The sequence below is a fragment of the Panthera uncia genome, assembly GCF_023721935.1.
Source record: "Panthera uncia isolate 11264 chromosome A3 unlocalized genomic scaffold, Puncia_PCG_1.0 HiC_scaffold_12, whole genome shotgun sequence".
NCBI lineage: Eukaryota > Metazoa > Chordata > Mammalia > Carnivora > Felidae > Panthera > Panthera uncia.
In genome coordinates this window covers 37,712,563-37,727,008 of record NW_026057579.1, presented here as the reverse complement: position 1 = coordinate 37,727,008, position 14,446 = coordinate 37,712,563, and the positions used below count along the sequence as shown (strand labels likewise).

At 50.9% G+C, this 14,446-nt stretch overlaps 1 protein-coding gene across 2 annotated transcripts in view; it reads right to left on the bottom strand.

The window, feature by feature from the left end:
• Positions 1-7,310: 7,310 nt before the first annotated feature.
• The window catches only part of RNASEH1 (ribonuclease H1), a 12,752-nt gene continuing 5,616 nt past the window's right edge, over positions 7,311-14,446 (bottom strand). Inside the window, exons 4-9 of one of the 2 annotated variants that reach the window (XM_049652608.1) lie at positions 13,505-13,604; positions 12,601-12,655; positions 12,180-12,264; positions 10,967-11,091; positions 9,325-9,443; positions 7,311-8,737 (exon numbers count right to left, since the gene is read on the bottom strand). In XM_049652608.1, the coding sequence (XP_049508565.1) occupies positions 9,357-9,443; positions 10,967-11,091; positions 12,180-12,264; positions 12,601-12,655; positions 13,505-13,604 (452 nt within the window). In that variant the 3' untranslated portion in view covers positions 7,311-8,737; positions 9,325-9,356. Of the gene's footprint in view, positions 8,738-8,796; positions 9,024-9,324; positions 9,444-10,966; positions 11,092-12,179; positions 12,265-12,600; positions 12,656-13,504; positions 13,605-14,446 lie in introns of those variants that run through there. The other variant, XM_049652607.1, reaches the window with a different exon arrangement.

The following is a 14,446-nucleotide window of genomic DNA, read 5'->3' as shown; positions in this document are numbered from 1 at the left end:
CATACCTGTTTCTTCTTCTGAAGTACCTTTAAAAAGGCTTGAATAAAGGTGTAGTATTTACTTTCTTTAGATGGGAAACCATCTAGATTTATAAAAAGATTTCCAACCTCTCCAGAAATCTCAAATGTAAGTTAGTGCAAGGAGTCTGGTAAAGGGCCTTGGCAAAGATGAAAAAGTATCTACAGAAAAGGTATGGGGAGACTTAATATTAGTGCGGGTACAGACTTACGGATACTTTTTATGAAAAATGCAAAGGCTTCTGAAAAGCAGTATGGATACACACACACACACACACACACACACACACACACACACACACACACACGTACATTTGACCCAGAGTGGCCTCCTCTCTCTGGGGATCACAGAACAAGTAGGGTGCCTTCCCAACCTCTCGGTCAACCCATACAGTAGACGAGATTACGACGGGCCCCGTCACGACAATTTTCCAGAGGAACTGTTTCCCTGCCCTCATTGCAGACAAGGATAAAGAGTCATTCACCGCAAGGCCCTGGGTGAGGCCCAGCAAATTCACTGTGACGAACAGCGAGCCCCACACAGATGCCCTTCTGAGGGTGGGTCACCAACACAGCCCTAGGGAAAGACACGGGTCATGCTGAATCGTGACAATGTGGTGGCCAAGAGTTATAATCGAATGACCCAAGAATCGTTTTCAGAGCCTTTATCAAAAAACCATAAAGGATGTGCTTCTTGGGGGTAATACGGGAGGAAGAGCCATATAACCTTGAAAATTCTGTTTTAGTTTCAATTTCTCTTTTTACGCTTCATTCTCTTAACACCCAATAACCTCAAGGCAGGACTTGCGCATCACACTTTAACAAACACCCAAAAACAAAAGGAACCGCTCTCACTGCGGGATGTGACAAACATGGGGAGATCAGGGGAGCCCTCTGCTCCGAGGGGGAGGGCAGGCCTGCAGGGTCGGGCAGTTTCTGCGGGAGAATTCCCTTCCTAACAAGTGAAACTCCTCGAGCAGTCTTCGGTCCTTACAGAGCCCTACCATCTTCTGTAACTTTTTTCCAGGTCAAGTGAGCTTCTTTGGGAAAGAAAAGAACTATTCAACAATAACGAGGGAGTGATTAGAGACGAATTAGCACATGTAAAACTTTAAGAAAGCCCCCAAGGGGCACCTGGCTGGCTCTGCATTTCCGCCCAGGCCAAAGTCTCACAGCTCGTTAGCGTTGGGCTCTGTGCTGACCTCTGTGCTGACGGCAGGGAGCCTGTTTGGGCTTCCCCGTCTCCCTCTTTCTCTGCCCCACCCCCGCTCACTGTGTCTGTCTGTCTGTCTGTCTGTCTGTCTGTCTCTCTCTCTCAATAACATTTAAAAAGAAGAAAGGAGGGGCTCCTGGGTGGCTCAGTCGGTTGAGGGTCTGACTTCGGCTCAGGTCGTGATCTCATGGCTCTTGAGTTCAAGCCCCGCATCGGGCTCTGTGCTGACAGCTCAGAGCCTGGAGCCTGTTCCAGATTCTGTGTCTCCCTCTCGCCCTGACCGTCCCGCGTTCATGCTCTTTCTCTGTCTCAACAATAAATAAACGTCAAAAAAAAAAAAAAAAAAAAGAAAAGAAAAAAGGAAAGCACCGAGAATTTGTTTTTTAATTAAAAACTGAAGATCATTTACAGTTCTAGAACACACCACCGCCGAGACAGGTCGCGACACTCCGGTCCCACATGCTCAGGGCCTGGCTGGCGGTGCTGTCACCCGCACCAGCAGACGCCGTGCTAGGTTCCGGCCGACACGGAGGAGGCTGCGTCGGGCCTTGAGCCGCTCCACCCAGAGATGGTGGGAAGCAGGCCGTGGAGACAGGCGCACCAGACACGGCAGAGGGGGTCCCCAGGAGCGTCCTGAAGTGCCGAGGGCACGGGTGGCCCTCTCAGCAGCACGATGCCCTCGGGACCGAGCCTGGAGCCGCTGGACGGTGCGCTGGTCATGAGGGGACTGCAGTGAGGTCATACGTGTTAGGAGCGCACGTGCCTACAGAGGGTTCAGAGGGAGAAGGGAGCTGTACGCTGACCCGACATGTGCCTCGAAGGCCTCTGCTGACACAATGCAGTGGGGACAGGTCCCGGGCGCCGCTTAACGTTGGTCCGGCTCACAGCCAGCGGGTCCCCAGGCCCGGTCCTCCAGGCCTGACCACGGTCGCTTCCGTCTGCCTCAAGACAGGGGTTTCTCGTGTTGCTCGGGCGTTTAAAGCAAAAAATGGGGCGCCTGGGCGGCCCAGTCGGCTGAGGCCATGAGCTCCCGGTCTCGTTCATGAGCTCGAGCCCCACGCACAAAGCCCGTTCCAGATCTTCCGTCCCTTTCTCTCTCTGTCCCTTCCCGGCTCATGCTGTCCCTTTCAAAAATAAACAAAACATAAAATAACAACAAAAGAAACGAAGGTCACCAGCAGAGGTCCAGACACCAGAGCAGGCCTCGCTGCTTATCACCCGCTGGCTTTGAAAACGCAGAACAAGCACTTGCTGGAAAACACAGATCTCACGGGTCTCTTCTCGCAGTTTTCGGAGAGTCTGTCTGAATACCTTTAAGCGGACCCATCGATTCGCTAGGGCCTGTCACAAAGAAGGAAGTCCCAGCCAGTGTCGAGATTCCTAAATCTAAATAACTAGACATTCTTCTGGTTTTAAAAAAAATCACAGACCAAATATGGGAGTAATCATCTCCTCTCTCCACAGTCCTATTTCTCGACTTTTATTTTTGGTTTCCTAGGCTTCAGCAAAACAACGTGGTCGCTACCAACTTACAATTACATTCGGGAGAACCCGTCACCGAACAGAGCAGGGCTGCCTCACTGACATCCACCGAGCGGAGAATCTGCGAAGAATCACGTGCCCTGGCTCACGTGGCGCAGTCCTGCTGTCCGCACGGTAAGCAGAGGAGAGGTAGCCACCGAGGGGTAGAGGACCGGACCTCACGCTCCTTTCCTCCCCAGGAGAGGAGACTGGCCTTCAGCAGACCTCCGTGGCTGGGGACCCCGCTCAGGCGGCCGGACAGAACGCCGCCGGCTGGGGGCTCGACCGTGGACTTCTCACGATCCCAGAGGCCACGTCCAAGATCAAGGTGTCAGTGATCTGCCTTCCGGGGAGGGCTCTCTTCCTGGCTTTGCTGTGTCCTCAAGCCGCCTTTCCTCTTTCCTCAGTGGCAAGGGCAGGCAGGAAGTGAGCTCGTTAACCTGAATTACTTCCGCACAGGCCCCATCTGTATCTACTGAAAGGGTGGGCCTACGCCGGCCGACTCCATCTTGTTCTGGGTCCTTCACCTTGACCACGCCTCCTCCCTTTGAGTAACCTCCCGCTCACACTCACCCGTTCAAACTTCCCGATCAAAACACGCCCGGCGACCTGTGGAACAGGACTCTGACCCTTCCCCAGCCAATCGGCTGAGGCCACAGCCATCACCTCACCAACTGCCCCTAGGCCCCAATAAAACCTTTGTCCTTTTGAAACTCGCTCTCTCTCCGGTATCTCACCGCTGTGTCATCTCACCGCTGCATCGGTGCAGGTAGGGGATTGAGCTCGAGCCAGCTCGAATAAAGGCTCTTTGCTTTTGCATCGGACTCGGCTCCCTGGTGGTCTTTGGGGATCACGAATTCTGGGCATAACAATACCGGCCACACTGGGGGTCAGGGCTTCAACATATGAACTTGGGGGACACGGTCCATCGCAGCTATGACTCAGGTAAGGTGGCCTCTGGGTTTTAAAATTAGGTTAAAGCAGGATTTGTACGCCAAAGAGACACTCTGCGGAGGAGCCGGATGCCTAGTTCGGACACCTGCTGTGGAGGAGCAGCGAGAGTCCGACCGACCCGTCACAGAGAAGGGGCTGTTCCCGAGCAGCTCTCCCGTCCCGTTCCGGAACTACCAGGATGTGAGCATTAAGAGACCTCTGGAAATGGAGACCAAGGTCTTTCTACGACATGTGACCTAAGGCACCAGGCTCGCCCGTTGGGACTGATCCCACTGGGACCGACGTGTGGCTTCACGGCACCGGTTCACCACCACGCAGGCTGCCCACCCGGGACCGGCTCTCCGGATTTGTTTCGTTTCGCCCACATCCCATGAGCCTGTCCTGAAAGAAGGCAGAGATCCTCTCGGTTTTCTCGACCCCCAGCAATGGAGCCGCCTCGTCGCTCTGGCGTAGAAGACACGGGGACGCTCCATCAGCCTCCATCTGCAAAGCACCAGGAACACATTTTGAGAGCAGCAGCAGCTTTTGAAAAGCTGGTATCTTCCACGACACAGCGCCCCGCCTGGTCTACGCGGCAGCCCTCAAATGTCTCCGGGAGCTGACAAAGCAGACAGAACCACGACTCTCTGGAGCTGTAATGAGGCAGCTGCACGTTAGGCAACCCCAAGAAGGAATGTGCTTCCTGAAGGCGTCCTGTTCCCCTTCTCACGAAAAGCGGCCGGGCCTCCTCCTACCTAGAGCTCCACGCACTCTCGGTTCCGCACGGACGGTACGTGCACTCGTGCAAACTGCCCAGCAGCCTGGAAGGTCTGGGAGGCACGATCTCTCGCCTCTGTACTTCCAATCCTGGGCCCATGAAGAGGCGCCGCCCCATTAAAGCAAAATCAGACGTTCGGGGGGGAGCAGGGCAGTGGCGGCAGCGAGGGCGCTGTGGGATCTTCCCGAGTCTTCACCTGAAACAGAACCGCGGACGTGACGGAACGAGGTGACCAGAAGCACCGGCGGGGACGCGGAGCGAACCGGAACTCTCCTGCCGTGCTGGTGGGAAAGTCCAATGGCCAGAGGGGTCAGCTGGCGTTCCTTGAAGTCAAGCACCCACTGCCCTGTGGCCCAGCTGTTCCACTTAGAGAAATCAGAGCACGTGCTCGCAGAAGGACTGGCCCGTCGGTGCTCAGGCAGCTCTCTCCACAACAGCCCAAACGGAGGGGACAGCCTCGAACGGGAGGATGGGCGCAGACTGAGACATGCCTACAAGGGGCACCACCTAGCAGTGAAGGGAAGCCAACTACTGATACCCATGTGGGCGGGGGGGGGGGGGGGGAATGGGGGCGGGGGCAAAATAATTACACCGACGAAAAGAAACTCCGGCCATAGACAGTTTATGTAGCATGACTCTATTTATACAAAATCCGAGAGAACACAAATTAGTCTACAGCGACGGAAAGCAAACGGAAGGTCTCCCGGGGGATGGGGTCAAAGAGGGAAGGATCTCAGAGGGGCGGGGGGGGGGGGGGGGGAGAGGCAGTCCTGGAGAGAGTTTCCCCAGGTGAGTCCACGGCCCACTTTACCTTCACGCCATTTGCTGCCTGTCGATCACACCGCCACAAAGCCGCTAAAAAGCACAGCGGTGTGGGCACTCCACAAAGCCAACGTGCGGCAGTGAAGGGCACGGCCCGCCCAGCACAGCCCGCACACCCACGGGGAAAAGCACAGCGGGGCCACTGGGTCCTGACGGGCCCCTGAAAGGACAACCCCAAAGGAAACAGCGGGTGTCCACTGCAAAGCATGGCGGGCCGGCCTGAGGCCGGTGGCTGGAGCAGGGCGGCTGTCCTCCCCCGGTGGTGACGGGTGCAAGGGACCCGCTTCAAGAAGGTCTGAGGGCTGGAGCCGTGGAGCCCGAGATCCACCGCAGCCGAGCCGGCAGGGACCCGTGTTGTGGGGACACAGCCAGCAGCACAGCACAGGGACGACAGACAGGAAGGGGAGGGACCCAATGCAAGCGGGGCAGGGCCAGAGCCGGGAGAGTGCTGGGAGCCAGCCGCCACATTTTTAGCATTATTCAAGATTCAAAAGAGCAGAGAGCTCTGTGGAGTGAGAAAAACGACCTGAACTAAATGTTTAGGAAAATGAGCGACAGGAAAGTGTCGATCCCACGCAGAGCTATTCTCAGAAAAAAGAAAAGGAAAATAAAAGCCTGCTGACAGCGAGAGCACTCCAGACAGACACCACACGGGTCCAAATGTGCGGCTTCAAAGCCTCAAACGACGAGATCCAAGATGGGAGGGCGGCAAATTAGTCCTAGAAAACACCAGAAATAAGGTGACAGAGCTCAAGAAAACTAGAAAGACAACTACTTTCAGAAATGAGAATCGAGAGCAAATGAAGACAGTAAGTAATGCCTTCAGAGACAGGACGTCACCAGGAGGACAACTTTTAAAAAACAAAGGAAACTTAAAACATAAATGAGATTCAAGAAAAAGAGGAAAAGACCAAGGATGGCTAAACCAGATGTTCCCATACACAGAACAAGGTCCCTCAACCCCAAAGAAAACCAAGAAAAACAGAACTCTAAGCCACAATTCAAGGCAAGCTTCCTGAAGTAGCAGATTTGGAAATATACGCGCCAAGAGCTCACCATATTCCTGCAAATTCTGACCGCGGGCAACCGACGCGGGACACAGGGACACAGTCTGACACAGTAAGGACTGGAGAGACAAGAACAAGAAACCCACGCCTTGGACATCTAGGCAAAGAGCACATGACTTATAAGAAGGAACGTAAGACTCGTTAGACTTTTCATGCTGGAAGAAAACAAAATCGGTAGTTTAGATGCTCAAGGAAAGAAAATGTGAGCCAAGGATTTCTATCCTACTGCTTTCAAGCATAAAGCAAACAAACAAAGTTCAACGTGGGGAGCTCAGGGAATTTGGTTTCCAAGAGGACACTGACCGAACCCTGGCTGTGTGGCCATGAAATGCACAGGAGGAAAACCAGAGGAGGGCAAGAGGGGGAGATCTTATCAAGTAATGGCCGGCAACGTACACCCAGCACTGTTTTCACTAGAATACGCATTAGTGTTCGTATCCACACACTGCATGTTCAAGTGGAAAAAAGCAAGCTGGTAATTAAGGAATATCCATCCCAGGATCCTCAGTGTAGAAGGAGACACAGACATAATATAGAAGAGTTAAGTACTCTGAAATCCTGAGTTTCTATTGAGAATATCAACACGAACTCAAATATTTTATCTTTAAAATATGTGTATGTGCATGTTTTAGAATTCTGTTCCCTGAAAAGGCCTAGAGGCAAAGACCAACCCCACAGCAATGAGCACCTGAAATACCTTTTTTGCCAGGGGCACCCAGCTGTCTCAGTCAGCAAAGCAGGCAACTCTTGATCTTGGGGTCATGAGTTCAAGCCCCATATTGGGTGTGGACATTCCTTACCTTGAAAGAAAGGAAGGAAGGGAGGGAGGGAGGGAGGGAGAGAGGGAGAAAGAAAGGAGGGAGGGAAAGAGAGAGAGAAAGAAAGAAAAAAAGAAAGAGAGGAAGGGAGGGAAAGAAGGAGAGAAACAAAAAGGGAGGGAGGGAGGGAGAGAGAGAGAAAGAGGAAGGGAGGGAAAGAAAGAGAGGGGAGGGGAGGAGTGGGGAGGGAGGGGAGATTCTTAGAGGAACAGCCAATTCCAGATCTGGAGGAGGAAATGTACAGATGGGTCTTGAGTCCCCACACAGCAGACGGCAATGGAGCAGATGACTGGGGGCACATACATGCGTGGCCTGTGTCTGAGCATGCCAGGGCACGTGGACTGCGCACGAGTGTGCCCGTGGTCTACACGTGTAAATGGGTGTGGTCAGTGCACATGTGTGTCCACATGAATATCCAAAGAAATCAAGAGCCAACCGGAAGAACCTCCTTCCTACAGGCCAAAGAAGCTACCATGTGGGTTCAATAAAGATAAAAACCGCGATGACCTGAAACCTGTCAAGCAGGCAAAAGTACACAAGCTCACGACACACGTTATGAAAATATATAAATAAAAAACCTTGATCGGTCGCCCTCCAAAGACGACAGACCAATCATCTTTGCGTGTCTGCTGACTTCCCTAAATGAACGCCCCCACGGCACAACCAGACAGGCGACAGGAAGCATCTTCTGAAACCACTCCAGCCGATAACTATGGGCAACGTCCCAGAGTGTCACCACTTTGGAGCCTGAACGACGAGTGGATCCGGACACTGAGCACCGGCAGCTGCCAACGTCAAGAAGACGACCACAGCCTGCAGCTGCAAGTGACCGCACGCGACCATCTATCGTTTGCTGAACACGTGGAACCCGATCCTGATCAAGCCTCTGGGTCCCGCTGCCAACTTGCAGGAAATTCAGAAGACAAAAGAAAATGCCAGACTGTGCCGGGAGAGTGTATATGGAGAAACCTAGACCGTGGGAAACGACAGGACAAGTGGCCCAGGTTCCTCAACGGGTAAACCTTGTGAGGATCCCAATAAATGGCAGGGGAACCTGTAAATTAAAGAAACTTAAGAAATCTCAAGTTAAAAAAAAAAGTACACAAGGCCGAATTACCATAAAGAAACACAAGCAAGTCATTTCTATAAAAGTCAGGATTAATTTTGGAGCGAGGGAGGGGCTGTGATTGGAGAACGTGGAGAGCCTTTCTGGGGTGTCCAGCCAAGTTCTAGTTCTCGCCTGGGAATTAACCTTACAGAAATAATTCAAGAAGCTATACATTTGTGTCATTTTCTGTGTGTTTTTATGATAAAACAAAGTAGTAAACAAATAAAGGTAAAAGTAAACAATTATATCAAACTTTAACTTGCACAGTGCTTTTAAGAAAAACAGCCAAAGTGGGGCGCCTGGGTGGCTCAGTCGGTTAAGCATCCAACTTCGCCTCAGGTCATGATCTCACGGCTTGTGGGTTCGAGCCCCGCATCGGGCTCTGTGCTGACAGCTCAGAGCCTGGAGCCTCCTTCGGATTCTGTGTCTCCCTCTCTCTGCCCCTTCCCCAGCTCACAGTCTGTCTCTCAAAAATAAACAAACGTTAAAAAAATTAAAACAAAACAAAAAACAGCCAAAGAAATTTTAAAAGGTTTATTTATGCATTTTGCTATGTAGGTAACGGCTCCTATCAGTGGTCAAGCAGCCAGGACTACGGACGTGCAGGCCTGCCTTGTGCACAGGTGCCCGGGCAGGTAAGACCCAGTCCGCTCTCTCTGCACCGAGGTATGGGCCCAGCCCTGACTTGCTCTACTCCACAGAGAGATACAAGTCAACCAGAATATTCTGAGACTGAATCCTGCCAACTGTAAGGTAAATAAACACTTTTAGAATACTTCCAGACTTCTGGTCTGCATTTTAAAACCACTGCTGTATTCGTGCCTTATTAAATCAAGTCCTAAAATTTCTGTCCAGATGGTCATAAAACTAATGACAACAGTGTCCAACCCAATAAAGCATAATGCTGAAATCTCAAATAATGCTCAGATCTCAAATTTGTTCAATGTATTATACATGTAACCACAGGGAATCACAGAATGACCTTCTGATGTACTTTCTGATTTATTTTTCACACCAGTAAGGAAAGGTAAGAAAAGAGTCACTCACGGAAGCTTTTCCAAGAATTAAAATTACTTCGTTCAGTCTTCAGATTGCTTAGCTCCTTCTCTTGCTAATCTGTCAGCTTCTTCATTGCCTATAAATCCCGAATGACCAGGAACATGCATCTGTTAAATAAATTTTGTTTCTTTTATCTTCACTGGTTTTTTACATAAGCAATACACCAGTACACCCTTACTGTAAAAAACGCAACTGTTCCCAGTGGCCAGAGTGGGACAGGACTCGCCTCCCCACCCCCTGACACAGTTCGACAGCACAGCCTGCCTGCCCAGGGCACCTGTGCAATGCAGGCATTTGCAACAATCCCATTCTCATGCTCCACAAACTTGATTTTCCTGTTTGTATTGCTTTCTTTCCCCACTGAAAGATGGAACTGGGAGGGCTTTCCTGGCAAAACACATGTATGTACAGACACACAAATATGTATCCAATGCACGTACTTTGTCTTTAAATGCTGTCCAAGAGAAGGGATGTATGTATATAACCACTGTTCATATCTAAATGGCCGAAAGGCAAATTTAAACCCTAGTTCACCAAACTGCTCCCAGTAGTCCTGGGGAGGGACGACAGGGTAGGGTTCAGACAATGCTTGTCATTCAACGTGCTCTGTATTGCTTGAACAGGTAGTTTTAATAAAAACTATTTATTATAATGTTTATTTTTTTATTTTTATTTTTATTTTTTATTTTTGAGAGACAGAGAGAGACAGCATGAGCGGGAGAGGGGCAGAGAGGGAGAGAGACCCAGAAAATGAAGCAGGCTCTGGGCTCTGAGCTGTCAGCACAGAGCCCGACGCGGGGCTCATGAGGCTCGAACTCACACGCTGTGAGATGGCGACCTGAGCCGAAGTCGGACACTCAACCAACCAACCGAGCCACCCAGGTGCCCCTAAAAACTATTTATTATAAGAAAAACATTTCCAGGGGCGCCTGGGTGGCTCAGTCGGTTAAGCGTCTGACTTCAGCTCAGGTCATGAAATCGCAGCTTGTGAGTTCGAGCCCCGCACCGGGCTCTGTGCTGACAGCTCAGAGCCTGGAGCCTGCTTCAGATTCTGTGTCTCCCCCTCTATCTGCCCCGTCCCTGCTCATGCTCTGTGTCTGTCTCTCGATAGTAAGTAAATATTAAAAAAAAAATTAAAAAAAATAATAAAAAAAAAAGAAAAACATTTCCATGTTGGAAAAGAAGTCATGTTACTAAAGTCTTATCACACTTTACTTTTTAAAAATTCCTCATAAATTAGTTTTATCTTGACATTACGGCTGATTCCCAAGAAAGCAACAGTGACTGTCACAAGTCACTTTAACAGTGGGAGGGGAAGAGAGGGAGCCCAGGCCAGGCACTAGTAAGCACCGCGAAGACAACAGAAAGAAGACGGAACATCCGTCTACAACGCTGCCTGAAGAGTGTGGTCTACACACGATCATACCAATAACGAGCAGTGTTACTTCTGTGATGATCGAGAGTCAAGTGTGTTCCAATTTCGAATACGCGCTATGATGTTAATTTCGTGCAAACAGTTATTTTACCTCTCAAGTCGCTAAATCACTTGCAGAAACCACTGATCTCTCCGTTAACTTAGAACATTCGGTCCTGACGGCCAGGTGACAGCACCGGCTCAGAACACACTCACCCACTGGATGTCCATGCCGTGGGTCAGCTGCTCCAGCACCACAAAGTCCTCCTTGTTGATCACGTCTTTCCCCGTGCTCGTTTTCCACCCGTTCTTCTTCCAACCTTGAACCCAGTTAGTGATCCCTGGAAGAAGTACACGCTCTGGTCAAGTAAGCTCCGCGAGCTCCAATGTCCCGGTCTCTGCTCCTCCCCAGACTTCCCTCCTTCACCCGCCCACTCTTCCGCCTGTAACGGTTAAACTAGTGGAGGGCTAACGTGTAGCTTGAGAAATAACAGCTTTGTTCTGACACTGAAGGTTAAGGGATAACAGCCTTGCTTTACTCTTGTAAATTACGCTTCATACTCTTGTAAATTAGGCTTCACCAATCAAGGAAACAAAAGTTCAAAGAAAAGAGCATCAGAGTGGGGGTCAGGAGGATCCACTGGTTGTGACTTAATGGCAGAAAGTCTAAAATAATCACCTCATCTGGGGTGTTTCTAACTCATCTGGGAACTGTTTCTCTGTTCTGTTCCCAGGTGATGATAAAACGATCTGATCGGCTATAAACGATAAACGATCTGATCGGCTATCTGTACCCCGGCTGTTCGAGGCCACACGCTGATCAAGAGTGTTGGTCCCGATCAGTCGGCCTTAACTCTCATTGCAATAAACTTTGTTGTGACTGTCACTGGTGCCCTTAGCATTCTGTTTCAGGAGTCGTGTGGATGCAAGACGCCCAGCGTGTGCAACTGCCACTTGCCCGCACGGGCTGTCCTCTGGCCCGGGACACAGGCCTGGCACGCTCCCCTGCTCAGCCCTGCGCTCAGACTTGTGCTGACCCACAGCTCCCAGCCAAAGAGGCCGCCTTCTCCGCCTCCCCAGCCCCCCACCCCGCGTCCTGAACACGGAATTTCCCGAAGGAGCTGTCAGCCCGGCCCCCTGAAAGGTACTTATGCTGTTTACACTCTAAGGACCACGAGAGCAGGGGTACACCGACCCCACTGCCCTGTGCTCGGTGCCTGACAAACACCTTGACTGTGGGGCACACAGCGGAGCAGCAGAACTGGGCTCCAGAACCTCACCCTTTTCTTGATCTCTGACAAACCAAACGTGGTCCCCACCTGCCGTCTGCGTTCTGCCCCGATGCAATCCCTCCTACTGGAGAAGGGAATGCCATTTCCCTTTGTGCTTACTAGGACAACACCAGAAGCAGCGAAAGGTAGAAGCTTACCATTTATAGTAAACATACTGTCCGTATACAGAACCAGCTTCTGGATGTTCTGAGCCTTCGCCTGCTCGATGGCTTTGCAGGCTGCCTTGAAGAAACCAGTCAGTCAGCATACTACAGAAACTGTTCAACGCTCAACTTCACTAATGCTCAAAATCACTCCGCCACTTAAACAGTCTTTCTCTTTCTGTGCTAAGTGTAAGGGGTATACTCTTTCTATGAAATAATGCTACACATACAGCTATTTGCACGTTTTTGTGAAAGCACTTCTAGGATTTTTCTGGGAAATCCCTACCCATTGCAGTTGTTAGTAACCACAAACTAAGTTTCTTCTGGACTCTGAGTATCTTACACACACAGCGTGTATGCAGCTCACCGCCACGATGGACTTAACACTTGGTGGGAAATGTGTCTGACGACTTACATGAATTTCTGCTCTTTGGTTCGTCTGCCGCCCGGGAAGCCTAATGCCTAAGTTCCTGGTTTCAAAACGATACAAAGGAAGATGAAGTTAATTCTCAAAGTGATTCCATAAGCCTCTCAATGGAGGATAGGCTTGTATATATTTTTTTGACATATCAAAGCATCAAACAAAACACGCCGACAGTACTAACATTTTATGGAAAAGCATCATGGGATGGTCTAGTAAAGAATCCTGGGCCAGAAGTCAAAAGCAAAGTTTTATTTCTGGCCCTAAAATACATTAGTGCATGGTCTCAGATGAACACTAAGCCCAGACACTCAGTGCAACCCAAGTTCGCCACCTCTTACAGGGTTCAAAGCTAAAGTGGGATACTAAGGGGAAAGAACTCAGTAGACCACAGATCAAGAGAAATGTCAAGCCTTACGATCACCGAACAGTTTATCTTACATTACGCCTAACACTGCTGCGGGTACCTGTGAATGACCACACCTGGCATCATCCCGACTCTGCACCTTGTGGAAAACGGGAGGTCACCTCTGAGCCCCCAGGTCTTCGGAAGAATCATGGGGACGCGCTGGGTTCCAAGTGTGGCGACCTGCCCCTGGGACATCCTTGCCAAAACCACCCCGCAGGAGACCTGTGACTCGCTTAGCGGGGGCAGGGAGGTCATTTGGGTATAAGAGGTTGTCAGTGAGACACAGAGACGCGTCAGGACTCAGAGCCAAGAAAGGAAGGCTGAGGCCTCTGTGCTGAGCAACAAAGCTGTCAGTGTCAGCACCAGCCCAAGCTCGTTGTTCCGTCACCTCCGCCAAAGCCGCGCGCCAGGCGGTCACGCCCCGGGCTGTTCCCTCACAAGTGTTGGGCCAAGATTCACTCAGATTTGAAGGCTTTTTTGTTTACTCACAAAGGATGGCCCGGTCCCCAGTAAACACCAATTCCCGCACGTGCCCTCCTGTGCCCGTTACTGGAGCAGCAGCCGTCAGTGTAGACAACGACAAAGTCTCCTGGAAGAGGGAATTCAGTGAGTGCCACTGGATCAAGAGCACTAAAACTGAGGATCTATTTCACAAACTCACTGAGCTAGCGTCCACGGGCTAAACTGCGAGGGTACTGTTCGATGCGGTCAGTACTTTCTGTCCAGGAAAACATGATCAGTTCCTGACCTGGCCGCTAGAAGGTCTAGTCCTCTGATAAACGTTGGTCTAATTTTTTTTCTTAGTATATTTGCCTCAAGGAAACTATGGTCTTTATTCTTTCCATCAGGACAGAGGGTCTGATCAACATACCAGTGCTGTAAGGAAGACGGCAGAAAAGGACTGATGTGAGGCCACTCTAGGGCCCCAGATGTGACCAGAACACGCTCAGCAGGGCGGTAGGAGGGGTTGAGTTGGCAGGTCTAAAAAGCAGGGTCATTGGGGCGCCTGGGTGGCGCAGTCGGTTAAGCGTCCGACTTCAGCCAGGTCACGATCTCGCAGTCCGTGAGTTCGAGCCCCGCGTCAGGCTCTGGGCTGATGGCTCAGAGCCTGGAGCCTGTTTCCGATTCTGTGTCTCCCTCTCTCTCTGACCCTCCCCCGTTCATGCTCTGTCTCTCTCTGTCCCAAAAATAAAATAAAAAAATAATAAAAAAAAAATAAATAAATAAAATAAAAAATAAAAAGCAGGGCCATGGGAGCAAACAGAGGCCTGGCTCTATGAGCTGTTTGTCAAAAGGACTGCAGGCCGGACAAGGCACAGAGGGAGGGAAGAGGAGGGAAGGTGTTAAGTGACAGAACAGCACGCTCCCGACCAGAGCAGGGCCAGGAGTGTGGGGGAGCGTGGGTGCCGGGCGAGGATCCCCGGGGCTGGG